The sequence below is a fragment of the Gorilla gorilla genome, chromosome 19 (assembly GCF_029281585.2).
Source record: "Gorilla gorilla gorilla isolate KB3781 chromosome 19, NHGRI_mGorGor1-v2.1_pri, whole genome shotgun sequence".
Lineage (NCBI taxonomy): Eukaryota > Metazoa > Chordata > Mammalia > Primates > Hominidae > Gorilla > Gorilla gorilla.
Genome location: NC_073243.2, coordinates 68,344,684 through 68,372,629, shown reverse-complemented (window position 1 = coordinate 68,372,629; position 27,946 = coordinate 68,344,684). Strand labels below are relative to the sequence as shown.

The window sequence follows — 27,946 nt, the reverse complement described above, 5'->3', positions numbered from 1 at the left end:
TCTCCATGTTGGTCAGGCTGGTCTTGAACTCCTGACCTCAGGTGATCTGCCCACCTTGGCCTCCCAAAGTGCTGGGATTACAGGTGTGAGCCACCACGCCTGGCCAACCATTTTTATTTTATTTTTCGTTACTACAACATGCAAAGTAAAAGTCTGAGATGCAGGTCCTTGGTTATAAATTCTCTGGAAAAGCTGCTTCCTGGCATCCCTGTGTTCACTTAAGTCCAAGCCTTGTCAATCTCTCTTGCCATTGGATATATCTTTCTCTAGTCCACCCTTTCACTGGAGAATTCCAGGTCTCTTCTTTTACCCAGTCTGATGGCTGCCATGTCACTCAAAGCCAGTGAAGACAGTTATTAGGCACTGAATTCTGAGAACAGCTTTATGTAGCTCTTCTAATTTCCAAAACGGATTTCAAGCAATAAGTAAAACTTAAAATATAAACACTGGCATACCATAAAGTAGTTGGGATCATTTTCTGGTGTTGCTTCTCTATATGTTGAAGTTGCATGGACTCTACCCCAGTTACTTGACCGGAGTTCTACAAGCTTCAAGAGCATCTGTTTTACATCTCTGTAGACAAAGTTGAAAATGAGTTAGTGTATCCACCATAAGGGCTGTCAGACCCTAAAATATCTCAGATTCCCAAAACTTTATTTCCTTAATTTAACAGGTACATCTGATGCCTTGACTTTCTAGACGTTTCCTATATGACATAAATTCATTAAAAAAAAAATAGCCTTGAATTATGTTCCATGTAACTATGACTATATGGACCTTAAAGGCAGTGGCTAGCCTTCAAACAACATTTTTATGTGTCCTACTATACTTACAGTAGTACTTTTATTTGTTGGACAGTTAATATTCGGATTTTGTTTTTTATTTAATTCATATCTTAACAAGAAAATTAGCTTTTTCAATTTCTAAATGTAATTGAGCAAAAATATGACACGTCTATCACAAAAATGTCTACTGAGCAGAAACTATAGGTAAAATATTATTCCTTTAAAGAAAAGCATTTTTGTATATCCGTTAGCCATCAACTCACCCTGCTGAAGTATAGCAAATTAAAAAAACAATCTCCAAAGAAAAAGCAAGAAATTGAGATGCACTGGCTATTTACATTACTTCTTTTCCTACCTACTGCAGTTTGCATCTAGGACAACGTTTTCAATTCTCTGAATAATTTCTTCCATATCCATCTTTCCTTTTTCCTTCCAAGCATCTTCCAAAACGGATCCTGTCAACTAAAAAAGCAGGTGTCAGTAAAATAAGAAATTCAATAGTGTATTATAGAAATTCTAAAAAGATACCAGTAACAGTTCAAGCATTCTCTAAACAAGATGAATTTAGCAAGTTTAATATTCCTAATTATTCTGTCTACCATCTAATATTCAGTGATCTCTACGCCCTCTATATTTCTCTTGAGAGAAACTAAAACAAAAAAAAACGATAGCAGAACTTTAATCATGGGTTTTACATCAACGACTGTTATATTCCCTGTATGACTAAGATAGGCTATTAGATTTTAATGAACATGTCACTTTTTTTGAAATATACAGCATGCAACAAGTATAGAAGCTTTGAATTAAAAAAAAAACACAAACATGCATTTCATCAGGAAATAAATCAGTTAAGGATTTAAACAGGTAATTTATAGAAAATAATAAACAAATGGCTAATAAACATGAAGAAATGCTTAAAATCATCTGACAAAACAAAAACCAAGATTGATTATATCCATCACTATAAGGATGTAGGAAGAGATGTACTCATTCTGCTGATGGGGATATACTCTGGTTCAGCATTTGGAAGGCAAATTAGCCATTACTTGTCGTAAAATACATATGCTCGTCGACCCACCAAATCCATGTTTAAGAATTTAACCTACAAAAGTATCTGCACATATAAAGACAAGAGGAAAGATTACAAGCAATGCTGCCATGGCTAAACTGAAGATAATCAAAATATTCATTAGTAAACATTGATAGATGTTATGGAATGGATAAACAATGCATATGCATATGACAGAATACTACGAAGTTATTCAATAAAAGAGGTAAATCTGTGTGCCATGGAAAAATCTAAGATGTTTCATTAGGTGGCAAAAACAAAAAAAGCCAGAACAGAGTAAGATCTTATTTAATAAGAGCACATATACAGAGATAAGAAGGGAAGAAGACAGAATTTGCAAATGGAAATGGCGTAAAGGACTTCCATTTTTCACTTCTGAACTTGCTTCATATATTAAACAATAAGTATATCTCGCTTTTCCAAAATATTCGAGAAAAAAGTAAAATGTCAATATTTACCTTAAAGTAATAAATCTTGAATTCATCTGTATACTATACAGACTAACCTTCCTCTAAATCATAAGTAAATACGTAAATTAGTTAAATTAAAAAAAAAAACCTACCTTTAACAATTTTACTGCACAAATTAAATTGTCATCCATAGGATTAGAAAACAGGGCATTCAGCAATTCTCGAAGACCAACCTGAAGAATATCTGCTCTTGTAACCTGTCCATTTGTTCCCTTGATCTTTCGGGACCAAAAAAAAGAACAAAAGGAATAATGCCAAAATATAATACAGATACATAAATGAACTAACAAGGTGTTGGCAAAATAAGCATTTTAGCTAAATCACAAAAGTCACAGGAACACACTCTGATATCTTCACAGAATTTGTTAGAATTACTTTATATGTAACTAAGACCTCTAATAAAACTGGTAAGCTATGGGTAAAATTTAATACCAGAGTCAGCATAATTTAAGCCCACTTTGATGTTACTGCTTCATAAAGCTTTCTTTAGTTTGTTCAACTACCACATTTTTTTGAACACACAGCATTTTATTCTGCTTTTAAAATATTTTAAAATATTCTATTTTGCATCAGAGTGGTATATGTATCTTATATCACTGTGTAGAAGAATTTTAGGTGCAGGAACTAAGCCTTATCTTTACATCCCCCATTGACCTAGCATCATTATCTCCATACAGAAAATGCTCAACAGTATTTTAGATTGCTGTCCATATTTTGGCTTAAACAAAAATTAGACTGAAAAAGAACATGGCATAAGATTTTTCAAAAAACTAAGTCTACCTGTGGTAAAAAGGCATAGTAAGTTAGGCTCTGGACTGGACATAGACCTTTCAGATACAATGACTGAGATGCACATTTGATAGATTCACATTGTCTTATGATGTTTCTGATATTATGGCGTTTATGATCTTAAGTTCTCAAATCAGGGTATAAGAAGGTATAAGCTTATATCTGATATTCACTAATTTAAAAAATCAAGCAGAGGCTGGGCATGGTGGCTCATGCCTGTAATCCCAGCACTCTGGGAGCTGAGGCGGGTAGCACCTGAGGTCAGGAGTTTGAGACCAGCGTGGCCAACATGGTGAAACCCCATCTCTGCTAAAAATATAAACATTAGCCAGGCGTAGTGGTACGTGCCTGTAATCCCAGCTGCTCAGAAGGCTGAAGCAGGAGAATCGCTTGAACCCGGGAGGCGGAGGTTGTAGTGAGCCGAGATCACGTCACTGCACTCCAGCCTGGGTGACAGAGCGAGACTGTCCCCACCCCCCCAAAAAAAAAAAAAAAAAAAATCAAGCAAATCCATTACACAGTAATAATGCCGTGCTGAATCCAGCACTTCTATTGCCTACTAATAAGCATATACTTAAGTATACCACCCAAATTTATAAATACGTTTAGCTGTAGACTTTGTACAAATGCATTTTTATGTGGAAGATTAATATATAAAATAGGACAAAAAAGAACTATTCTTAGGGGTTGGGGTATTGGGGAGATGTTGGTCAAAGGACACAGAATTTCATTTAGGGGGAATAAGTTCAAGAGATCTCTTGTACACCATGATGACTATAGTTAACAATATATTGTATACATGAAAACTGCTAAAAATTGTAAGTGTTCTTAACACAAAAAAGTATGTCAAGTAATGCATATGTTAAATAGCTTGATTTAGCCATTCTACGATGTATACATATATCAAAGTGTTGTGTACCATAAAGATATAATTTTTGTCAATTAAAAAAATATTTTAAAAAAACTATTTGGGTGAATTAGAGTGAAAAGCCTAGAGAGACTCTAGTCTCTCTTTTCACTCAGAGTTCTGCAGAGTAAACTGCTTTGAGCCACCATCTGAAAGTCAACATACTAAATGTATTAATATATAAGATGTAAGAACTCAAAAAGGTATCACTGTTGATATCTCAAGAACTTAAATTTGCATGTAAACCACAGCTTCCTAAAAGTACGCAGATTTTTACCTCAGTAATTATTTCTTAACATTCTGTCCATGAGCAAATGTTATGGACCGACGGTCCAGTAAACCACAGACACTAGCAGGTGCCGAAACATGTTTTCTTTCCTCTCTCATTTCACTCTTAATGTTGTAAAAGTACAATGTGAACACAAATGCCTCATTGAGATCAACTTATGTTCTCAGGCCTTGTTAGTACTTAACAAAAGAAAAACTTCTCACCTCCAGGTTAAGATAAAGTTCTCCCAGAAAGAGTACAAATGCATGAAATCGTTTTCGAGTAACTTCATCCCCTTTTGCAGCTTGATCTTTAACTTCATATTCAGTCCGACATCTAATTAAAGACATATCTTTTATAATCTCACATTGCTTTGCTTTTTAAATAGTCAAACAAAATAACCATTTGTCAGTTTGGTTGTCCACAGCAAGAGGCAAGGACAATGTCCCAATGCTCTTTCTACAATAAAGAAACTGTTCCTGACTATTGAAGAGGCTAGAATGTACACCATCTTTTCATACTAAGTCTCCCAGTTTGAAAAAACTGATATAATTTGATAAAAATCGTTGAAAATAAAACTAATATGTTTAAGCAACATAGGTGTAATCTGATTCACAGCATACTGGCAGCCCAAAGAGGGGAGAGAGAGCCTCACCTTGTCTTATAGGTTTTTTACTAAGAAAGCACTGATTTTACCCAAATTGTCTCTGTAATTTTTTTTAATACTACAACTTTGAAAAGGATCTTTAAATACACACACACACACACACACACACACAACCTCCAACTGAAAATAAAATGAATTGTTTTTAAGTCCATTATTCTTGTAATTTCCATTATACATATCAGAGAAGTACTAATGTGAGGAAAAAATTCCCCCATTAAAACCACAATATAGAAAGCACCGGACTTGTTTTCTATTTCCAATGAGACTGACAGCTTCAAATAACTGATTTTTCCTTGCTCTCTTTGCCCCTGACTTGACCCATTTGATTCACACAGATGAGAAAAAGAAGAAATCCTCTTCTTGGAGCTTATTGTCAGTCATAGTTCCCACAAAGTAACTAAACTAGGCACAATAACCCTGTCACTGCCTTCATAAGTGAACTACAGTGTCAGCTATTGTTACTAACATAGATTTTTTAAATGGACTGTAAAAGTTTATCATTTTATTATTAAGTATTTTTAATCTTTATTGATAAGGTGAGAAAATTCTGGGAAACTAACTTGCTTCACAAAACTGGTTTTGACAGTTTTCCTTTTAAAGACAAAGGGAAAAGCTATGGGTACTGAATGGTTTCCACGCAGCCAGTTTAGGTTGACTTTGTAAACAATTTTTAATAAAGAAAAAATAAATTACCTCTTGTTCAGTAATTGACTCTGGGTCAGTTTGCCAACCACGAAATCCCAGCACAGCTTACTGTGCTTACGTGGCCAATTCCAATGTTTACGAGGTATAACTGAGCAACATCTTCTGTTTAAGTCAAATGTGTTAAGATATTTGTTATCATCTTGTACATATTAAATTCCTCATCAGAAAAAAGTTGGGATATTTATAGATAGTACATTCTGGTTAATAATGGAAGAGATCAGTTAATTAATGCCAAATCAGTTATTTAAAAACACCTGTTGGCTGCTTTTCTGTTACGACTTTGTCGGTAAGAGTTGATGAAGTAACTTTTTTTTCATAAAATGCTATGACAGACTGTACGTTAGGATATGATTATGTACATGCAAACATAAATACCTACATAATTGACTAGGTGAAAAGTCAAATTTTTAAGCTAAAGATTTTCAATTATAAAAGCAATGTATGTTCATTTTGGAAAGGTTAAAACAGAAAAAGTATAAAGAACAAAGTCACCTGTAAGTAATACTACTAAAAACAAGAGATAACTGCTGTGAAGGTAACTTCCGTTCCATCTTTTTCAAAGTATGTATATATTTTTTAAAGAGGTAGCAGAATTATGCTTTGCTTTTTACTTGTTAGCTCACTAGTATTTCTCCACATTATTTTTGACAGGATTACAGTACTACAGAAGCACATATGGTGGGTAACAGTCAATGAGAAGAGTGGGTCTCAATCATAGCTATACAGTAGAATCACTTGGGAAGCTTTAAAAAACCATGTCCTAGCTCCACCTCGTCTAATTACACCAGAATTTCAAAGGGTTCAGACAGGATCTCGGCTTTAAGTATCTAGGTAACTCTAAGGCACAGCCGGGGGTGAGAAGCACTGAAAAATATGAGTGAGCATTCCTGGCGTCCTACCGCCTACAAGTACCCACTCTGAATCTTTACAGAAGCTATAATTTGTGTTTCTTTAATTATAAGTATGGTTAGATATCTTTTTATATAACTTTGACATTTGTATTTTTCCAAACTGTATCTATATCTATTTGGGGCTATTCCAAGTATTTTCATTATTATTATTATTTTTGATACGGAGTCTGGCTCTGTCACCCAGGCTGGAGTGCAGTGGCGCGATCTCTGCTCACTGCAAGCTCCGCCTCCCGGGTTCACCCCATTCTCCTGCCTCAGCCTCCCGAGTAGCTGGGCTACAGGCACCCGCCACCAAGCCTGGCTAATTTTTTGTATTTTTGGTAGAGACAGGGTTTCCGCGTTAGCCAGGATGGTCTCGATCTCCTGACATCGTGATCCGCCCGCCACGGCCTCCCAAAGTGCTGGGATTACAGGCGTGAGCCACCGCGCCCAGCCCATTCCAAGTATTTTTATAAAGATACTAGTCGGCCGGGCGCGGTGACTCACGCCTGTAATCCCGGCACTTTGGGAGGCCGAGACGGGCGGATCACGAGGTCAGCAGATCGAGACCATCCTGGCTAACACGGTGAAACCCCGTCTCTACTAAAAATACAAAAAATTAGCCGGCCTGGTGGCGGGCGTGCCTGTAGTCCCAGCTGCTAGGAAGGCTGAGGCAGGAGAATGCTGTGAACGGAGGCGGAGCTTGCAGTGAGCCAAGATCGCGCGCCACTGCACTCCAGCCTGGGGTAACAGAGCGAGACTCTGTCTCAAAAAAAAAAAAAAAAAAAAAAAAAAGATACTAGTTTTTTTCTTACTCATTCCCAAGAGGCCCCTCTTTTCGTATTAAATAAATAAGCTCATTGCCATGTGTTATACACTATCTGATTTTTACTTCATAAATGTATGCCTTCCCCCCAAAATGCTGCAATCAATATGTAACTAAATGTATTAATCTCTTGTTTTAGGGCCTGTGGGTATCATGTCTTGTTTAAAAGGTCTTTACCCTGCCAAGATTTCTGTTTACTTGCCAATTTCCCACTTAGCATTTATCATTTCACTTTTTTTTTTTTTTTTGAGACGGAGTCTCGCTGTGTTGCTCAGGCTGGAGTGCAGTGGTGTGATCCGGGCTCACACTGCAAGGTCTGCCTCCCGGGTTCATGCCATTCTCCTGCCTCAGCCTCCCAAGTAGCTGGGACTAAAGGTACCTGCCACCACGCCCAGCTTTTTCGTTTTTTTTTTTTTTTTGGTATTTTTAGGGTTTTTTTTTTTGTAATTTTAGTAAAGATGGGGTTTCACCATGTTAGCCAGGATGGCCTCAATCTCCTGAACTCATGAGCCGCCCACCTCAGCCTCCCAAAGTACTGGGATTACAGGCGTGAGCCACCGTGCCCCGCCTATCATTTCACTTTTAATAAGTCTCTGACATATTTGGGATTTTAGCACAGAGAGTGAGATGGGAACTCATCTTTTTTTCCCAAATGACTATCCAGTTATGCTACCAGCACAATTTATCCTTTTTATCAACAGCTTGAATTTTCAAGGGTCTCTGGGGTCTACTTCTAGAATCTTTATTCTGTTCCACTGCAGTTTAACCACACAATGGAATGCTTTGCAATCATTAAAAGTCACTTAAAAAACTAATGGACGAACCATAATAAACTTGAAGATAACCTTGTTACTGAAGACATCAAATTATAAGAAAACTAGTTTTCTCTAAATTAGCTTATAAATTGAGTATTATCTCCAAAATATCTAACATACTAGCAAGACTTGTGTAATTTCAAACACTGATTCTAAAGTTCATTAGACGAAACAAGCATAGCAAAGAATATTTGACAGGCTGGGCGTGGTGGCTCACGCCTGTAATCCCAGCACTTTGGGAGGCTGAGGTGGGCGGATCACTTGAGGTCAGGAGTTCGAGACCAGCCTGGCCAACATGGTGAACCCCATCTCTACTAAAAATACAAAAATTAGCTGGGCATGGTGGTACGCACTCATCATCCCAGCTACTGGGGAGGCTGAGGCACGAGAATCGCTTGAGCCTCAGAGGTAGAGGTTGCAGTGAGCCAAGATTGAGCCACTGCACTCCAGCCTGGGTGACAGAGCAAGACTCGATCTCGGAAAAAAAAAAAAAAATTCCACAAAATAACAAAAAACTAATTACCCTAAGATATTTTTAAAAATGATAGCTTTTGGCAGTGCAGGGTGGCTCATGCCTGTAATCCCAGCACTTTGGGAGGCTGAGGTGGGTGGATCACATGAGATCAGGAGTTCGAGACCAGCCTAGCCAACATGGTGAACCCCGTCTCTACTAAAAATACAAAAATTAGCCGGGCATGGTGGTGGGTGCCTGTAGTCCCAGCTACTGGGTAGGCTGAGGCAGGAAAATCACTTGAACCTGTGGGAGGCAGAGGTTGCAGTGAGCCAAGATCGTGCCGCTGCACTCCAGCCTGGGAGACAAAGTGAGACTCCATCTCAAAAAAAAAAAAAAAGCTTTTTAATAGCTATTGTATGAATTGTATGGTAATAAAAAGGAACAGAATAAGTGATAAATGGAATGAAAATCCAGAATCAAAACCCAAATAATGCAAGTGTGATAAAAGTGGCAATTCAAATCAATAAGGAAAAATGGATTATTCACTTTTATTCTAATCTAAATAAAATTAGATCCTTATTCAAACCAAAGCTACCAAAGTAATAAGAATTACATAAGTGTTTATTTTTAAGATCTTGGAAAAGGAAAGATCTTTCTAAACACAAAACCAAATTCATAGACCATTACAGAAAAAAGACTGGTATATTGAACTATAAACTTCAAATATAATGCACATAAGAATAGGCTGCCCTATTCTTTCCTGCAGCTTTTTATAATATATGGTCTGAGGAATGGTCAAATTCTAGTATATTTAGAAGTAGTTTTCCTTTAATTTCACATTTACACTGACCTTTGAAGTAGCAATTGGCGGAAGTTGCCACTCTGTGGGCTAATTGTCAGATGATGGGACAGGTAATTACACAGGCGAGCTCCCATATAAGAGAAATTTGGGATAGACGTGGCCTTTCAAAAAGAAGAAAAGTGTTATATGACATAGGTACATCATTATTAATGCAAATACTTAACAGCAACATTCTAAAGAAGAAAAAATTGACTCCCCAAACTGACCATATATACAAGTCTTTTGTCATTGTTAGGCTTAAGGAAATTAAATTCACTTTCCCTCCCAACCTTACAGCAAGAACCACAATAAGAAGCCGGGCGCGGTGGCTCACACCTGTAATCCTAGCACTTTGGGAGGCCGAGGCGGGCGGATCTCGAGGTCAGGAGATCGAGACCATCCTGGCTAACATGGTGAAACCCCGTCTCTACTAAAAATACAAAAAAAATTAGCCAGGCATGGTAGCGGGTGCCTGTAGTCCCAGCTACTTGGGAGGCTGAGGCAGGAGAATGGCGTGAACCCAGGAGGCGGAGCTTGCAGTGAGCTGAGATTGCGCCATTGCACTCCAGCCTGGGCTAAAGCAAGACTCCGTCTCAACAAAAAAAAAAGAACCACAATAAGTACAAAAAAAGTCCAAAAAAAAAAAAAAAAAAGGAAAAACCCATCAGTTACCTGAGGCTACCAGAAAGCGAAGAGATAATGTCTCCTGATGCTAACCCATTTTTTGCAGAAAATCTGTACATGTCCTCAACTGCACAGTGACAATTATGAATGAGAATATTGCCAAACTGTTGACCAGTGGGGCTTCTTGGGGCAGGAAAGCACAGACTTTTTAGTGTTTGGCAGTCCAGGACAAGATTCCCTGGCATTTTGCTTCATGACTTTGGACATCAGTAAACCTCCCTGAGCTTCAGTTAGACTTTAAAGAGGTGATTAATGGTAACTGGCACAAGCAACTAACACTTAAACACTCCAAGAATGATTGGGTAAAGGGGAAATGAAAACAGCTAAGCTACTTAAAAACAGAAAAAAAAAAGACAGTAAGAAAACACTACACATCAAAGATTGTTGATATAACTGAAGCAGTGTTCAGCAAGTTTAACTTTAATTGCAATTTCTAAAGAATAGTAGAGAACATAGTTTACCATCTAATATTAGGTAAGAAAACACACATTAAAAGGTTAAGAAGTCGGGCACAGTGGCTCATGCCTGTAATCCTAGTACTCTGGAAGGCCAAGGCCAGAGGATCGCTTGAGGCCATGAGTTCAAGACCAGCCTAGTCAACACAGTGTGACCACCATCTCTATAAAAAATTTTTAAAATTAGCTGGGCACAGTAGCATGCACTGTAGTCCCAGCTACTCTGGAGGCTGAGGTGGAAGGATCACTTGAGTGCAGGAGTTCAAGGCTGCAGTGAGCTGTGGTCACGCCACTGCACTCTAGTCTGGGTGACAAAACAAAGCCCCCATCTTAAAAAAAAAAAAGCAGCTAAGGGACTTGGCCACAAATGTAATTGAACATAGAATCTAGATCTAACAAATGTCCTGCTGCCCCTCTGACCCTATGTTGGGTCTACTTACTAACTTTTATTTCTAATTATTTCCTTGCTCACATGGGGCCAGTATATGTCACATTAAGGGAGAAAGAGTGATTTCTCCTGACATCATGTATGTTTAGCTGGTACCCAAGACTTGGTTCACACTTACATTTTTCCCATTATTGGCACTGCATGTTTTCCTTCAGCTTCTTTTTAGTGTTATAACATGATTTAAAGACAAGTTCTATAAGGCTTGTCATTCAACAGTTTCCTACTTACATCCCGGTTTTACTCCCAAAGACAACCACTTTTGACTTCTTCAGCTAAAAATGTTTTACCCCCCATATCTCCGCACTACGTAATTTTTCAGTTTAGATGTTATTTCTTACTGCAACTTGAGCATCCCTATCCAAAAATCTAAAATCCTCCAAAATCAGAAAATATGAGTGCCCACATAATGCCAAAAGTGGAAAATTCCACACCTGACCTCATGTGACAGGTCAGTCAAAACACAGGTGTACAACACATAATTTATTCAGCATCCCCAAAGGAAAAAAGACCCTGTCAACCCCCTTCAGCTGTAATATACTTAGGTACCCTCCCTGAGGTGTCTCATTATATACTGGATATGCTAAATCTGAAAAAATCCATCTGAAATGCTTGAAATCTCAAGCATTTCAGATAAGGGATACTCAACTTACAGTTTCCCATCATGGAAGATGAGCTTTTAGCTTTCACCCTGCTTAATTTCACCCCACTCTACTATTTCCTGCTATCACAGTATGGTTATGATTTTATTCATTTGCTGCGTTTTCATTTATAGCTGAACCATGTATTACACTGCTTTTACCTTTTGCACAACTTTGTTTTCCCTAGATTCAGTTTTTACACACTTTTATATTCTTCTCATTGATTTATCCCTAAACTCACTACTCTGTAAATTTCTTCTTATATCTTACAGCATGTGTGCTCATCTTATTACGGAAGTCTTTCCTGGAGCCTTCTGACCTAGTCCAGTGAAGCCTGGCTGCTTCAGACCTACTATGCATGCTGCTATTGTTTTGAGATCTCCTTTGAACCATCATCTGGACAGTTCACTTAGTCTCTCCTGTAGAGTTCCTTTTCCTGGTTCCCATGTCTTCATCCGTGGCATAACTCCTCTTTTTGACAGAGTACGTCCTTTGTTAATTTCATAAGAAGGGTTACAACAAAATTTCAAACCGGCCGGTCAGTGTAAAAAGATCTGGATGGTCTAACTTTTTAGATTCTCAAGCAATCCTTTTAGCCTCATTCCATCCTTATTTTAGAACCTTTTAGGTTTTGCACTGTAAGTCATGGTGATTCTCAGCTTTACCACCACTGGCTTGGAATTCAACGTTAGATCTGCCAAATCAGGTACCACTCACCCAGCTGCTTTCTAGTCTTCAAAACTAGTGCTTTTCTTTTCCTCTTCTCTGTCCCTATGAGCTTCTGCCTTTTAAAAATCCCCACAGTATCATTTTAGTGGTGTTTGGGAGATATCAGAGTTGAATGTGTATTTAATCTGTCATTTTTTTTTTTTTTTGATTCAGAGTTTCGCTCGTTGCCCAAGCTGGACTGCAATGGTGCAATCTCGGCTCACTGCAACCTCCGCCTCCCGGGTTCAAGCGATTCTCCTGCCTCAGCCTCCCGAGTAGCTGGGATTACAGGCATGCACCACCAAGCCCAGCTAATTTTGTATTTTTTTTTTAGTAGAGACGGGGTTTCTCCATGTTGGTCAGGCTGGTCTTGAACTCCTGACCTCAGGTGATCCACCCGCCTCGGCCTCCCAAAGTGCCGGGATTACAGACACGAGCCACTGCGCCCGGCCTAATCTGTCATCTTTTATAATACTTCCTTGTTTGTTAGTTGCTATGAGTAAATTTCCATAAATTACCTCAATGAAACTTAGCAGCTATTGATAAACCTATGCATCATTGATCATAGAATATTAAAACATTAAACATACTGACTACATATTTGACAGTCAGAGAAATAGTTGAAGCTTATCAGGTTACCGACCCTTTGTCCAGCCCTGAATAAGTATAATTACGCAGCCTACTGAATAACTGAAACTAAATAGTGGAGGAAGCCAGAAAGGCAACAAGAAATTAATACATTTGTTTCATTTTCTTATCTCATATTCCTTTTCAATCCATTTATCAGCAGAAAGCAGAAATGAGGACAAACAGTGCAGTTCTGTCTTCCTAACATCTCAGGTACTTCCTCAAAACTGACAGCTGGCTAGGTAATCTTGGGGTCCCGTAACCATCCAGAGTAACTTGGAAAAGCAGCCAAATGAAACATTAGGATAGAAAATAATCATTAATTTGCATTATAATCTCCCTTCCATATATTCCAAATTTGAGTTGCTCTTGTAACAGTGATTTAAAGAACCTAAAGTTTACATTTCTGATCATGGCCCATTTTTTTTGACCAGTCTCACACTGACTAAGAAATTTTGTGTTAAGCCAGTGTTGTCTACTGTATTTTTCACTTTTAAAATAGCATTAATGACGCCAGGTGCAGCGGCTCATGTCTGTAAAATCCCAGCATTTTGGGAGACCAAGGCAAGCAGATCACATGCGGTCAGGAGTTCGAGACCAGCCTGGTCAACACGGTGGAACCCTGTCTCTATCAAAAATACAAAAATTAGCTGGGCATGGTGGTGCACACCTGTAATCTCAGCTACCTGGAAGACTGACGCAGGAGAATCGCTTGAACCCGGGAGACGGAGGTTGCAGGGAGCTGAGACTGCGCCACTGCACTCCAGCCTGGGAGACAGGGCAAGACTCCATATCAAAAAAAAAAAAAAAGCGTTAATATGTTAATGACCAATATGCTGGGATAAAAACTAAATGTTGTATAATGAAACAATTTCAACTGACTAAATTAGACTTTCAAGGAATTAAGATGAAATCCTTAAATTTTAAAAGAAAGCAAAGGCAAGTAGAAATGTTAAGACAAGACATTTTATGGTTTGGCTTTCTTTTTTTAAAGACCTACTTATGAGGCAAGCAAATTCTCTCAATTTTTCTCCTCCCCTACTCTAATACTACTATTCAGTTCAACACATAGGTGAAAAGAATTGCAGTCTTTTCTGGTACTGCTAATTTCAGAGCCTGCAAAACAAGGGGCAGGGTTTTGGTGGGGGTGACACTTATGTAGCCTTCGTTTTCAGTGCCCATATCACCTTCTATACTATACTGCTTGTATAGAGCTTTGGCTAAACAGGTGAATATTGCCTATATTGAACCTTGACTACACATGTGAACCTGCAATCCTGTCTGGCTCTACCCTTGGATCCCTAACTATAGGAGTTTTATAGAAGACAGACTTAGAACTCCCAGAAACTATAAAGAGTAAGTGTGGAGGCAGGTGATCATGAATCTGGTCTCCCTCAAGGAGTAGCCACTATCCTTGGGCTTCAAGGAAGCTATCTGGTCATTGCATGCTATAAGCCAACATACCTGTTGATAGATGAGTTCCACAAGTTCTTGCAAAGCATCATCTGTTGTAACGCAACCATTCAGGGTCTCTGCAAACTGTTCAATTTCAGTTTCAAAACTGCCAGGCTGCTCTGTAAGATGATTCAAAAAATCCTGAACATATTCTGATAGAGTAGGATAATCCTCACAACCATCCTCATAGGATTCCTACGGATCAAAAATGAAAAAAAAATTTTAATCTATGCAACTGGCTAAAACACACAAGGTGGTATGTCTCTAGCACAAATGCTTTTTTAAAGATCCCTCACATGATAAAAATTTATGTTCATCAATAAAATTGTCAATTGAGCTATTTTTCTTCCTTGCCTAAAAGCTGAAGTGTTATAATTAACAGCAGAAAGGTTCTGTTTAGCTAAATAGGGAATTGTCTTCTCATTCTGGGTCAACTTCTAAGATGGCTGAGGAATGAAGTTTAAACCAATATTTCACTACAATGCCAACATAAAAATTAAGAATCTGATCCACTTACGAATGAAATAAGATCTAGGATTTGCTTCAAAGTGGGAGGGGAAGTATGGACTAGGGATATAAAAACAAGAACGGCCACATGTAGCTTACTGTTGAGGCCATGAGGATTCATTATACCATTCTCTGTATTTCTGCAAATGTTGACAACTTTTTTATTGGGGAAAAAAAAACAAAAACAAAAACCTAATAAGGTTTATCATCTGTTAATCCCCAAGGGCAAAGAAATGCATAAAGCTGCTCGAGTAACTAAAATTTCATCATGGTATAAATGCAAGGAGACCTTTTGGCTGCTACATCCAGGTTGCTAACAAAACCTTGATAGCAGCAGTAGTTTCCAGCTAATGTTGTTTCCACCACTGTCACCTTTGGCAGTTTCCAACCTTTTCATTAATGGCAGAAGGCTGAGTGGGCGAGTTTTACAAAAGATAATAGACTTCAGTAACAACTTTCACATCTCAATGCCTGGAATACCACCCGAAGCGCTTTAAAGTTTACCAAACAGTTAAAATCTAATAATAACTACACTGCTTGTATGAAATTTAACCTTCTCCAAACAGAGTCAAATGAAAAGCCACATAAAAAAGTTATGACTACAAAACAGAAGCATTTTGTGAAGGGGTTAAGTTCTAAAGTCAGTGAGTGCATAGAAGAAAAAAAAAGTCATACATGGTCAAAACACCCTTAGAAATGCTCCATGTTGGAGAAAGACAGTCTTTTTTTTTTTTTTTTCTTTTCTTTGAGACAGTCTTGTTCTGTCGCCCAGGCTGGAGTGCAGTGGTGCAATCTTGGCTCACTGCAACCTCCGCCTCCCGGGTTCAAGCTATTCCTGTATCTCAGCCTCTCAAGTAGCTGGGATTATGGGCATGAACCACCATGCCTGGCTAATTTTTGTATTTTTAGTAGAGACAGGGTTTCACCATGTTGGCCAGGCTGGTCTCAAACTCTGACTTCAGGTGATTCCCCCACCTTGGCCTCCCAAAGTGCTGGGATTACAGGCCACTGCGCCTGGCCCAGGACACAGTCTTAGGAGAAAGACCAACATTGCCAGTTGTCCACTTGTTCCTTTACTGTTGGTGCTTGATATGGTTTGGCTGTGTCCCCACCTAAATCTCAACTTGAATTGTATCTCCCAGAATTCCCATGTGTTGTGGGAGGGACCCAGGGGGGAGGTAATTGAATCAATGGGGCCAGTCTTTCCGGTGCTACTCTTGTCATAGTGAATAAGCCTCACGAGATCTGATGGGTTTATCAGGGGTTTCCGCTTTTGCTTCTTCCTCATTTTCTCTTGCTGCGGCCACGTAAGATGTGCCTTTCACCTCCTGCCATGATTCTGAGGCTTCCCCAGCCTTGTGGAACTGTAAGTCCAATTAAATCTCTTTTTCTTCCCAGTCTCGGGTATGTCTTTGTCAGCAGCATGAAAATGGACCACTATAGTGCTACCACTTCAAATGACCACCATTTGGAGGTCATGTTGTACACTTTTTATTTTATCTTTATTTTTTATTTTATTTATTTTTTTTGAGATGGAGTCTCGCTCTGTCACCCAGGCTGGAGTACAGTGGCAAGATCTTGGCTCACTGCAACCTCTGCCTCCCAGGTTCAAGCAATTCTCCTGCCTCAGCCTCCCGGAGTAAGTAGCTGGGACTACAGGCATGTGCCACCAGGCCCAGCTAATTTTTTTTTGTATTTTTAGAGGAAACGGGGTTTCACCATGTTGATCAGGATGGTCTCGAACTCCTGACCTCAAATGATCCACCCAACTCAGCCTCCCAAAGCGCTGGGATTATAGGCGAGAGCCACCATGCCCGGCCTATGTATCTTCAGAGACTGAAGTGATACTTAGCAAAAGTTGCATGTACTATGAGAGGCAGTCAGGAAGTAAAACCAGCTGCAGAAATAGCAGATTCATGTGCCTTTTTCATTCACATATAGTGTTCATTGAATAGAAGGATAAACTCTAATACATTAGATTTTTGTCACGCATTTGAATTCAAGTTAAACATTCTACTATAATAGGAGGTATTAATGTTGATGAATTTATTTACTAATCATAAATATTATCACTGTGACTCTGAGGATTAAGTGAATTAATCAAATTCACCTAGATTGGTGAAGAGCACATAGTAAAGCACAGAATGTTCAACAAATGAATTACATTTTAAATTTCTAGGAGAATACTGAGTCATATTCCAAATGCAACAGCCATGTATTCATACATAAAGGGACTAAAGTATAAAAAGCATCCAAAATGAATGATAAAAAGCTGTATTTCTTGGCACCTAGGATGGTACTCCAGTTAATAAGCTAATAGCCACCAGCTGCATATATGATATGTGATAGACACCATAAGGGCTTTGCCTGCATCTTGTTTAACCTAGAACATTTTGAGGTAAGCATTACTATCCTCCCTGCATAGAAGAAACAGGCACAGAGTAGTTAAGTCACTTTGGTTATTCATTCAAAATGGTGTGGCTGCTGAGTACCTACTAAGTGCCAAAGACTGTCTTAGGGGATGGGATACTGCCATGACATGAATATCTGCCATGAATAAAGCAGCAAGGCTCTCCTCTCATGGAGCTCATACCCCATGATGGAAGACACATTCAGAAGTTGAAATATACTACAAAAAAAAAAAAAAAAAAAGCAAAAAGCCAAGTAAAGATTCTTAGAGTTAATATATAAACTAAGAAAGAAAAAAAGATCCAGCCATACAAATATCTGAGGAAAGATATTCTCTTTCTATGGGCACAAGAAGCACACAGGCCCCAAGGAGGCCTAATAACTTTGAAAAAGACAATAACTAGAATACAGAAACTGAGGATGGGTGGTAACTAATGAGGTCAATGAGGCAGATAAGGAGATCTTAGAGGGCTTTGGGGGCCAAATCAAGGAAACTGGCTCTTAAGGAAGTAGGAAAAACAGGATGGGGGAAAGAGGGTTTGAACAAGGAAGGACCATGCACCAACTTAAGTGACTGTGCATGGTCACAAAACTGATTAGAAGAACTGAGCGCAGAACAAAGCCTATGTTTTTAACCTCTATGTGAAACTCAAAATAAAGGACAAAAGCTTAAAACCCAATTTTATGTACAAAGATGTTCATTACCAAAAAATCCACGTAACAATCCATTAACAAGGAATTGGTTAAATACATTATCATATATCTGTATAATGGAATATTATAGCCATTTAAGAAAACAAGAGATGACAGTACTTACCTCTAGAGTGAGAAAATGTTCCCATTATAAATATTGACATTATAAAATTGTGAAAGCAGTTAGGCATAATTGTACACATTCATATACTTAATGTTAACTACATACATGCGTGAATTTTATAACTAAAAACTAGTCTTAAGTTTTTGATATACAGTTACTAGTTTTACAGACTTGTAGTATCCTACCACTATTAATGACAAGGAACAGCAGAAAGGCAAAGGTACGGGTCCCAGCTGAAAGTACTAATTTCCTGTTTCCATCAAATGTCATTCTTTGTGGCAAAAATGCTGCTTAAAGCGCTGATTTGCAATCTTTTTTTTTTTTTTTTAAGTCAACACAGCTCTCTTTTAAGAAAATGTAAAATCTGATCAGTAAAAGAAGAAAGTAGAACTGCTCTGAATATAGCAGAACAGAGGATCCAGAGCCTGCCATTTTAAGCAAAAAAAGGAGGCATAGAGTATTTGGAACAGACAAGCACTCCAACGTGTTTGAATCAAAGCCTGCATTACTTCTCTAGCACCAGATTTTTTAAAGCCACAAATTTCTTCAGTCTTCAATGTGGAGTCAAATGGCTTCCAAACAGGGATATTTTCAAGTTTTATTTTTCTTAGAATTCTATGGGAGATTGGGAGAAATAGAAAATGTACTTTTTCATGGTAGGTACTCTATATACATTGCCAAGAGATGAGAACCTATTACAGAACCGTGGGAATAAAAGAAAACTGATCAGACACTACAGAGAGTGAATACAGTCACGACTACTTTAGCTAGCTGGATTGAATTAAGGCAAGGGTGTGCAGGAGATGTGAGTCAATATGCCACCAAGTTCTTAGTGTAAGCAGCTAGTTAGAAGAGATTCGCATGAGATAAATAATTCTTACACTGTGTATAGATTTTATACTTGCATTTGAATGTGAGGTCCTCAAGAAGTGGTCAAATAAATGAAAATGTATGCCTAGAGTTCACTAGAGTTCAAAGGAATAATTAGATGTCAGGGTTATTAGCACATAAATAAGTGATAGATTCTATGGAATAGGTGGGATTAGCAAAGGAGGTAATAAAATGGAAGAAAGAACGTCACCAACTGTCATCTGAGGGGAAAAGGAATGATCTGCAAGTTGGGAGGATAAAGAAAGTACTGCCACAGAAGCCAAAGAGGTAGGGGAGAAGAGGTGCTCATAATAACAAACGCTACAGAATAAATTCATAGGTTGAAATCTGGAAGAGAATTATCATTGCAGAGTCTCGGGAGTGAAGGAGATTATACTCAGAGAGAAAAAAGAACAAAACTAGTACCTCAAATACTTAGTTCTTAAAAAAATGGGAGGGAGCTTCTGATAGACTAAAAAGGTACCTTTGCACCTAGCACAGGACCTGGCACATGGGGATTTATAAACTGAATAGATCCTACAGTGCTCAAAGTTTTAAAATGAGATTTAGGAAGATAAATTTAAAAATCGGAAGAACATGAGTCACAAAAATAGTATCAATACAATTAGGGAGATGAGACTGCAGAGGTCTGAACAGTGAGAGACAGTGAATAATTTTACCTATTGGAGAATGATACTACTGCAAGGCAGAAGAAAAACTGGGAAGTAACTTGAAGAGGGATTCTCTTAGAAAAAAAGCTCGTTTTTTTGCAGGGGAGGAAGGGGACTTCTGTCTCTTAATCAATGCTTTATGAATTCCTATGTTAAATTTTTGGCTCTGGTAAGTGAACTGTGACAAATATTCAAGGCATAATGGTTTGTCTGAGAAGAAACAATGGCCAGGGATAAATGGATATAGCAACTCACTGGTAAGAAGACATGGAAAGTAGGAAATTCTAGCAGCAGGATTAGAGGAAGAACTGAAGATAAAAGGGCTTGGTGCCTTGAAAGAGTTAAGAAAGCACAGCAGAAGACTACCATAAAGGCTGTTAGAAAAAGGATACCAGGAAATAGATTTTCATGTGTAGAACAAAAGCAGATTCAATAAATGCCTGGAAACTGAGCCAGGAGACTACTAGAATAGAGACTCCATGAAGACAGGAATTTCTGTCCATTTTGTTTGTTGCTGTATCACCGGTGCTTGACTCATGATAAGTACTTGACTATTTGTTGAATGAGTGAATGTAGCTAACTTTGGATTATGGCTACTAAAAGGAAATGTTTCCTTTGCAACAAGAGCTTATCCTAAGAATCGGGGGAAGAAAGGATCCTGCTGTTCTGTGACTAATTGGATTGAGAAAAACTCTCTCAGCCTTAACTATGGGTAAAGATTAGGGTAAACCAGTAAGGCTAGAGAATATACCACAACAGGGGTAGTAAGCCTGAATGCCTGTAGAATTCAGGTATATTACAAATGAATGAAATAAGCCAGAAAGCAAATTAGAGCTCACAGACTCCATCTAAAGAGAATGCCTCTACTCAGCTCCAACCAATTTTTGCTGTATCAAAATGCCAGTCCACTAAGGCCAGATTTTATGACAAACCAGAACATTCAAGTTTCTAATATCTAATTTAGGTATTGGTTAATTAAATAAAACAACTTAAAGAAAAAACAAACCCATTCAGGGCTAGAGAAGACACCTGCAGGCCACACAGGTTTCCAGGTGCCAGGCTGCAATCTGTTTTGGTAAATTGAGCACAGGAGGTGCTGATCTATTAGAGGATGGCAAGGAATGCCTAAAAGATGCAGTGGCTCAAAGTAGACGTACTAACATGACTTTATATACTGCTCGACAGCCCCGAAGTCACTTGAACCACGTAAAAATAGTTGATACACGATTATTACATACACAAACACACCCCTGTATCCCTCCATCATAAAACAGCCCAAGTCAACAGGGAAGAAAATAAATGGGAACCTGCTTGTAGCTGCTAGAACAAGCATCCTTAAGAGTTTTATTCAACCTCTTACAGTGCTCTAATGGTTCTTTTCCTCTGTGAGCTAAATACAATTTTCTGGCAAGAACTCAAGATGCTCTCATTTCTACCTTACACGATAGATGGCCTTTTTCACTCCATATCAACTGCTTTTCCTGCTATGCCTGTATCTTTTTCTTTCCAATCCCAAAGCTTTTTCCTATACAGCGTAAGAATCATGGAGTATCTAAAACATGGAACACAGCTTTTTCCATACTTTTACTGTCAAATATGGAAGGAGAGCCAAAAAGAGGTAATAAAAAAGGTGTGTCATTATCAGTTATAAGGGAAATACAAATTAAAACCACAACTAGATACTATATGCCCACCAGAATGGTTAAACAGAAAATACCAAGTGCCGACCAGGAAGCAGAGTAACTGGAAATCATACACTACTCAGAATGTACAGTGGAACAATCTCTGGAAAACTACTTGGCAGTCTCTGCTAAAGCTGGCTACCCTAAGTCCCAGCAACTCCATACCTTGGTATATACCAAACAGAAATAAAGGCATACAGCCAGCAAGACACAAAATGTGCCCTATTCATAATAACCCAAGAGTGAAAGCTACCAACGTTCATCAACAGACAAATGGGATATATTCATGCAATGGAATGTCATAAAAATAAGTCACCTCCAATTATATGCTACAATATGGAGTAATCTTGATATTGAAAGTGAGAAAGAATATATTCTATATGACTTTATATAAACTTTGAACACAGGCAGAACTATCCTATGAAGTCAAAACAGTGCTATACTTGGACATCAAGAACAACTGGAAGGAGACAGAGTGGGTTTTCGGGATGTTGATAATGTTCTATTTCCTGACTGGGATGCTGGTTAGTTGAGTGTTCACTTTATGAGACTGAGCTAACACTTAAGCACACTATTCTCTGCTATACTTCAATAAAACTAAGAAGATAGGAAAGACAGGATTTAAGCTAAAGTATCATCAATCATTTCTCCAATGATTCCCTCCCACTTCTCTATAATTAATCCCTATGCATTTACTCATCTGGGTTTATCCAGTACAACAAATTCCTTTCTACATATTCCAACTGTGCTTTGTACGGCTATTTAAGAAAAGTGACTATTTTTTAAAGTTGTTATATAAGTGACAAAGAAAAACTGAAAGTTTAAACGTTCTTTATACCTATGTAAATACTTTATCACAACCCCGTAGGACATTTCTGCATACAATAATTAGGATCAAAACTATGTCTATTTTAACATAATGGAATAATCACTAGAAACAACACAGATGTGTATCTCAAGCTTACATTCTAATACCTTGAATATAACTACAAAATGTATTTCTGAATCAGCTTTGTTTCCTTCTGAGTTCAATAATTCAAAACATTCACAATAAAAAATTTTTTTTACGTGTAGTACAGAAAGCACAAACATACTCTGATTAACAAAGTAACAACCACATTATTCCAGTAAATTAACCCAGAGTTGTAGGAAAAAGGGTGTACTTACTGTGTAACTGGAAGAATAACCTGAAGGGTAAAATTCAGGGGCATTCACAGACAGCTTAGACATTAATACAGGAGCTACAACCACCTGGGGCTTAGCCATTGCTGACTCCGAGTTCTGCTGTGGGATTTTATCCTGTGAACTAGGTGGAGCTCTCAGGGGCCTCGTTTGCTCTGCAAAGGAAAAAAAAAACGGGGCGTCGGATGCATTCTTTCCTTTGTACAACAACTTGCTATATACTGAAAAACCATCTGAAAAGCGTCTGTTTTTAAGAGTTAAATAGGAACCATCATGAAATTTATGGTTATCGCCAGAATATGTACAGACAGCCTACAAAAAGGAACAATAGACTTGCCGTGACTCCGTTATGGGCATACCTGCCTCTCAAATGAGTGCTTGCGAGCTTTTTTCCTCTCTGTCGTTTTAAAGGGGTCGGTGGAAAAGAGGCGGTTACTCGCTAGGGTCTCGCTTTAGAGGGCTGCTGAGGGGAGGCGATTTTTACTTCCTCCCGGGACCGCGAACTCCGAGACCGCGCACCCGGCCCCTCCCCCAGCCAGGCGCACAAAGGATTCCAGCAGACACCTTCCAAACCCGGTTCCGGGCCCGTCCCTACCCGGTCACGCGGCCCTCTCGGGGAATGCTTTCGGGGAACCGGGGGTGGGGACCGCAGACAGCGCGTCGGGCCTCGGCACGCGTGGAGGGCCGTGGGGAAGCGTTCGTCAAGGAGGACTGGGGCCCTTAGAGCTGCTCCGTACCTGGGAGCGCCCCGGGCCGGGAAGGCCGCTGGGGGCTGGCGGGGACCTCGCACTGGGCCCCTGGCGGCGGGGTCGTCCTGGGCTGGCGCAGCGGCGGTGGCTGCAGGAAGCCCGGGGCTTTGGGTTGCGGCGGCTGGTGCCGCGCCCGCTCAGCAGGCCCCGCTCCGTTCGGGAAACCGCCGCCCTCAGGCCCGCCCCCTCCGCGGCCCAGGCCCCGGCTCCGGCCCCGACCAGCACCTGGGGCCCGATCGAAACCGTCCGACATGCTCCTCCTCCTCCGCCTCCTCCTCCAGGGGCCGCTGCCGCTGCGCTCGCGATAGGACGCGGGGGGAAGGCGCCGCGGGTCGGCTATAGCCGCCGCGCCTCACTCGGGCCTCATGGAGGAGGAGGGCGGCGGGCCCCGGCTCGGCTGCTCGCTGCTTCTGGCGGAGCGGACGGCAGCCCGAGCACCCGCCGCTCCAGAGCGCCCGCCCCGCTCGGCTACCCTCGGCTTTCCAGTTCTCCCCCAAAACCCGGCTCCCCGCCTTCGGCGCGGCAGGGGCGCAGGCGGGTCACAGCGGCCCCCTGCGGCCCGGAGGCCCGGGACGTGCCCGCGAGGTTCCTCCAGTTCGCGGCTGGCCGGCCGCCGGGCCCAGCAGGCCGGCCGCCGGGCCCAGCAGGCCGCCCGCCGAGTGGCGTCTCGGCCACCTGCCGGCCCGCAGCCAGGCTCGGGCAGGGGCATCTCGGTTCCCGGGGCCAGGCTGGGGGAATGAGGGGTGAGGGGGACGCTTACCACAGGCAGGCCCGACCTACTCCGTAGTTCTCAGGAGAGACGTGCGAGACCGACAGTTGACGCCCGGAAAATAAAAACACGGGGGGAGGGGGCGTGGACCCTGCGCCAGGGTTCGCTGGCGCACAGGTGTGTTCAATGACTCGGCTCCGGCCGAGACCCGCGGACTGCTGAGGAGTGGTCCCTGGGAGACTGTCACCTGCTCCGTTAGCATCGGGGGAAGGGAGTAGAAACGGAATCAAAATATGTTTCCCCTCTTTTTAATTCACACTAGGTGTTTACCACAGTAGGTCACACCTACGTTTAACAAGCTTCGTTCTCTTCCCTTTAACCTTCCCCTCCAGCAATTTCAAGAAAATGTGCTACCTTTCAATGTAACTCTGCCCTCTTTTTCATCTTGCATCAGTGCTGTCCAATGAAAATATAATGCGAGCCACAAATGCAAGCCACTTAATGTAATTTTACATTTTGGAGAAGCCACATTAAATGAGTGAAAAGAAACAGGTGTGGCCAGGCGCGGTGGCTCACGCCTGTAATCCCAGAACTTTGGGAGGCCGAGGCGGGCGGATCACCTGAGGTCGGGAGTTCGAGACCAGCCTGACCAACATGGAGAAACCCCGTCTCTACTAAAAATACAAAATTAGCTGGGCGTGGTGGCACATGCCTGTAATCCTAGCTATTCGGGAGGCTGAGGCAGGAGAATCGCTTGAACGCAGGGGGCAGAGGTTGCAGTGAGCTGAGATCCTACCATTTGCACTCCAGCCTGGGCAACAAGAGCCAAACTCTGTCTCAAAAAACAAAACAAAACAAAAACCAGGTGAAATTAAATTTACTTAATCCATTATGTTCAAAATGGTTTTTTAACATGTGATTTAAAATATTAAATATTTTCTGTTTTTTAGATACTAGTTGAAATCCAGTGTATATTTTACACTTATGGCACATCTTAGTCGGGATTGGCACATTTCAAGGGCTCAAGAGCCACATGTGGCTAGTGGCTACTGCATTGCACAGCACAATTCTAGATTTTATTAATATGTACATTGTTGTTTTTGTCAGGCCTGACAGTATTAATGCCAAATAAAGGATAGATGAATATATGAATATAAGTAATGACAAGGAAGGAAAAATTGATTTCTTTACTGTTGGATTGATCCATCTCCATAAATTCTGATTTTAGCCTTTTGTTTTAAGCAGGGTTTCATGTTTTTCTATCTTTTCATCTTAAGAATCATTTCAATTAGGGACACAAACTCTTGTTAACCGTTTTCTCTTCTCATTAATAAAGAAAACAATGTCTTCCCCTAAACGAATGAGAAAATGGCTTCACCGAGGGCAATCATGAATAAATGGTTCATGCTATTGATGTTAGGCAAAATAATGAAGTCACGGAAGGAAGCCAGCAGTACGTGTGGCTCTTCGGTGTACGGAAAGTTTAGGATTCAGTCTGCCAGAGCTTAGTTGGGATTCCAGTCTTGACTATTGCTGGCTGTGTGATTTTGAGTAAGGGGTTTAGCTTCTCTGAGCCTCACTTTCCTCATCTGTAAAATAATAACTGTGTGGTAACACTCAGCATATATTGCAGAGACAAGATTACAATTTAAAAATTACAATTTTAATATTTTCAAATTCATTATTGTATGTGGTCACCAGTCACTTCTTGCCTGGACTTTTTTATCATACAGGAAAGACCCATAAACTATGCTAAAAAACTAACAATGAGTTATGTTCCACTGAAGTAGATGCCCCAACTCTGTCCCAAGCTTTTGTTTGCACTCACCACCTTTTCATTTCCCCTTAAAACTTTTATGATGAATAGCACTTTTCTAACACCTGGGACTTTCCTATGTGAAGATAAGGCCATTCTGCATCCATGGTGATGTCACGACATCTTCACACCCTCTTGTTAAGAAAATTAGGTAAGATATCCTTTGCCTTCTCTGTATTTGTTACTGTATAACTTTTGCCCTATTCTTATAATGTGTGGATGGTGGACTTGGAGATAACACGAATGGATTTTGCATCATGATAATAAAAATATCTAATATTTATTATGCGTCAGTCACCTTTTAAGAGCTTTTATTTTATCATTTTATTTTATCCTCATATCCTGTGAGATAGACATTCCAATATCTTCATTTTACAGAAAAGGTGCCAAGATACCGCAAGGGCTCAGATCCATCTTGGGACTGTTTTAGAGCTAACTGGCAGGTATTGCAAAATGCATAGACAGAAACACATGAACGTGTGAGCACCATGTGGAACTCCCTAAAGAGAATCATCAAAGTGCTCCTCATCCACATGTATGCCTTTTTTATTAATTTATGGTGAAAGGAGAGTAGAACTAAATTTGGACAAGTTGGAAAATATGTTGTAATATGGAAAAGGACCTGCTGTGAACTATGAAAAAAATATGTTTCCTTAAACTGTACTTGAAAGGCATTCTCCAGTAAGACTTCCCAAGCTGCCTCATCTTAGATTCTCTCCCTTGTGATAAGTATACCCTGGGAAAACTGTCTTGGTACTTAGCATGCCAAATTGTTATCGTTAGTATTTGGTTTATTTAAATATCTCCTTCCCTAAACTAGCCCTCTGAAGACAGAGGATGCCTTTTAATCCTTTAGGTCCAACCCGGTACTTAGTCCATAATAAGCTTTTAACAGAAATAGGACTCACCTGCAATGGTCCTGCCTTTCCTTAGGTCACTAGTCTAGTGATGGTTAAAAAAAAAAAAAAAAAGGACTGTTTTTTAGAACTTATTGACCTCAGGATCATCATTAGACCTTATGGGAGTAGACAGTGCAGCCTTCAAGGCCAGCTAACAGGAGAAAATTTTCATAAATATGCAAGAGGGAATATTTGCAAACCACATGGTATAGTTTGTATATTTGACCCTCTAAGCCTCGTGTTGAAGCTTGATCCTGAATGTTGGAGGTGGGGCCTAATGGAAGGCGTTTGGGTCATGGTGGCAGATTCCTCATGAATGGCATGGTGCCATTCTCACAGTAATGAATGAGTTATGGTTTTACTAGTTCCCAAGGAGTTTCCCCAAGAGCTGGTTGTTGAAAAGAGCCTGGCACCCTCCCCCTGTCTCATGCTTCCTCTCTTGCCATGTGATCTTTGCACACTGTCTCCCCTTCACTTTCTGCCATGCATAGAAGCAGCCTGAAGCCCTCACCAGAAGCAGATGTTGGTGCCATGCTTCTAGTACGGCCTGCGGAATAGCGAGCCAAATGAAACCCTTTTCTTTATAAATTACCCAGCCTCAGCTATTCCTTTATAGCAACAAAAATGGATGAAGGCACCACATATTTGACAAAAGACTTGTATCTAGAATATATAAAGTACTCTCAGAACTCAACTGTATTGAGAGTACTATAGCCAGGTGCGATCCCAGCACTATGGGAGGCTGAGGCGGACAGATTACCTGAGGTCAGGAGTTCGAGACCAACCTGGACAACATGTGAAACCCTGTCTCTACTAAAAATACAAAAATTAGCCAGGCATGGTGATGCGTGCTTGTAATCCCAGCTACTTGGGAGGCTGAGGCAGGGGAATCGCTTGAACCCGGGAGGCAGAGGTTGCAGTGAGCCGAGATTGCACCACTGCACTCCAGCCTGGGTTGAGCGTGACTCCGTCTGAAAAAAACCCAAACAAACAAAACACCTAACTCAATTGTAAAAGGACAATTCAGTTAGAAAAGGGCCAAACATAAATGAAAGAACACTTCACTGAAGGGAATATACAGATAGCATAAGCCTATGAAAAATGTTCAACATAATTAGCCAGTAGGAAAATTTT

General features: G+C 40.2%; 1 protein-coding gene across 3 annotated transcripts in view; it reads right to left on the bottom strand.

The window, feature by feature from the left end:
* Positions 1-24,238, bottom strand: part of PAIP1 (poly(A) binding protein interacting protein 1) — a 31,563-nt gene extending 7,325 nt beyond the window's left edge. The window contains exons 1-8 of one of the 3 annotated variants that reach the window (XM_004058885.5): positions 24,149-24,238; positions 22,625-22,794; positions 14,511-14,696; positions 9,496-9,608; positions 4,513-4,624; positions 2,417-2,542; positions 1,141-1,247; positions 456-573 (exon numbers count right to left, since the gene is read on the bottom strand). In XM_004058885.5, coding sequence (XP_004058933.1) covers positions 456-573; positions 1,141-1,247; positions 2,417-2,542; positions 4,513-4,624; positions 9,496-9,608; positions 14,511-14,696; positions 22,625-22,723 — 861 coding nt within the window. In that variant the 5' untranslated portion in view covers positions 22,724-22,794; positions 24,149-24,238. Of the gene's footprint in view, positions 1-455; positions 574-1,140; positions 1,248-2,416; positions 2,543-4,512; positions 4,625-9,495; positions 9,609-14,510; positions 14,697-22,624; positions 22,795-23,376; positions 24,045-24,148 lie in introns of those variants that run through there. The other 2 variants (XM_004058884.5, XM_004058883.5) reach the window with 2 other exon arrangements.
* Between the last annotated feature and the right edge of the window lie 3,708 nt (positions 24,239-27,946).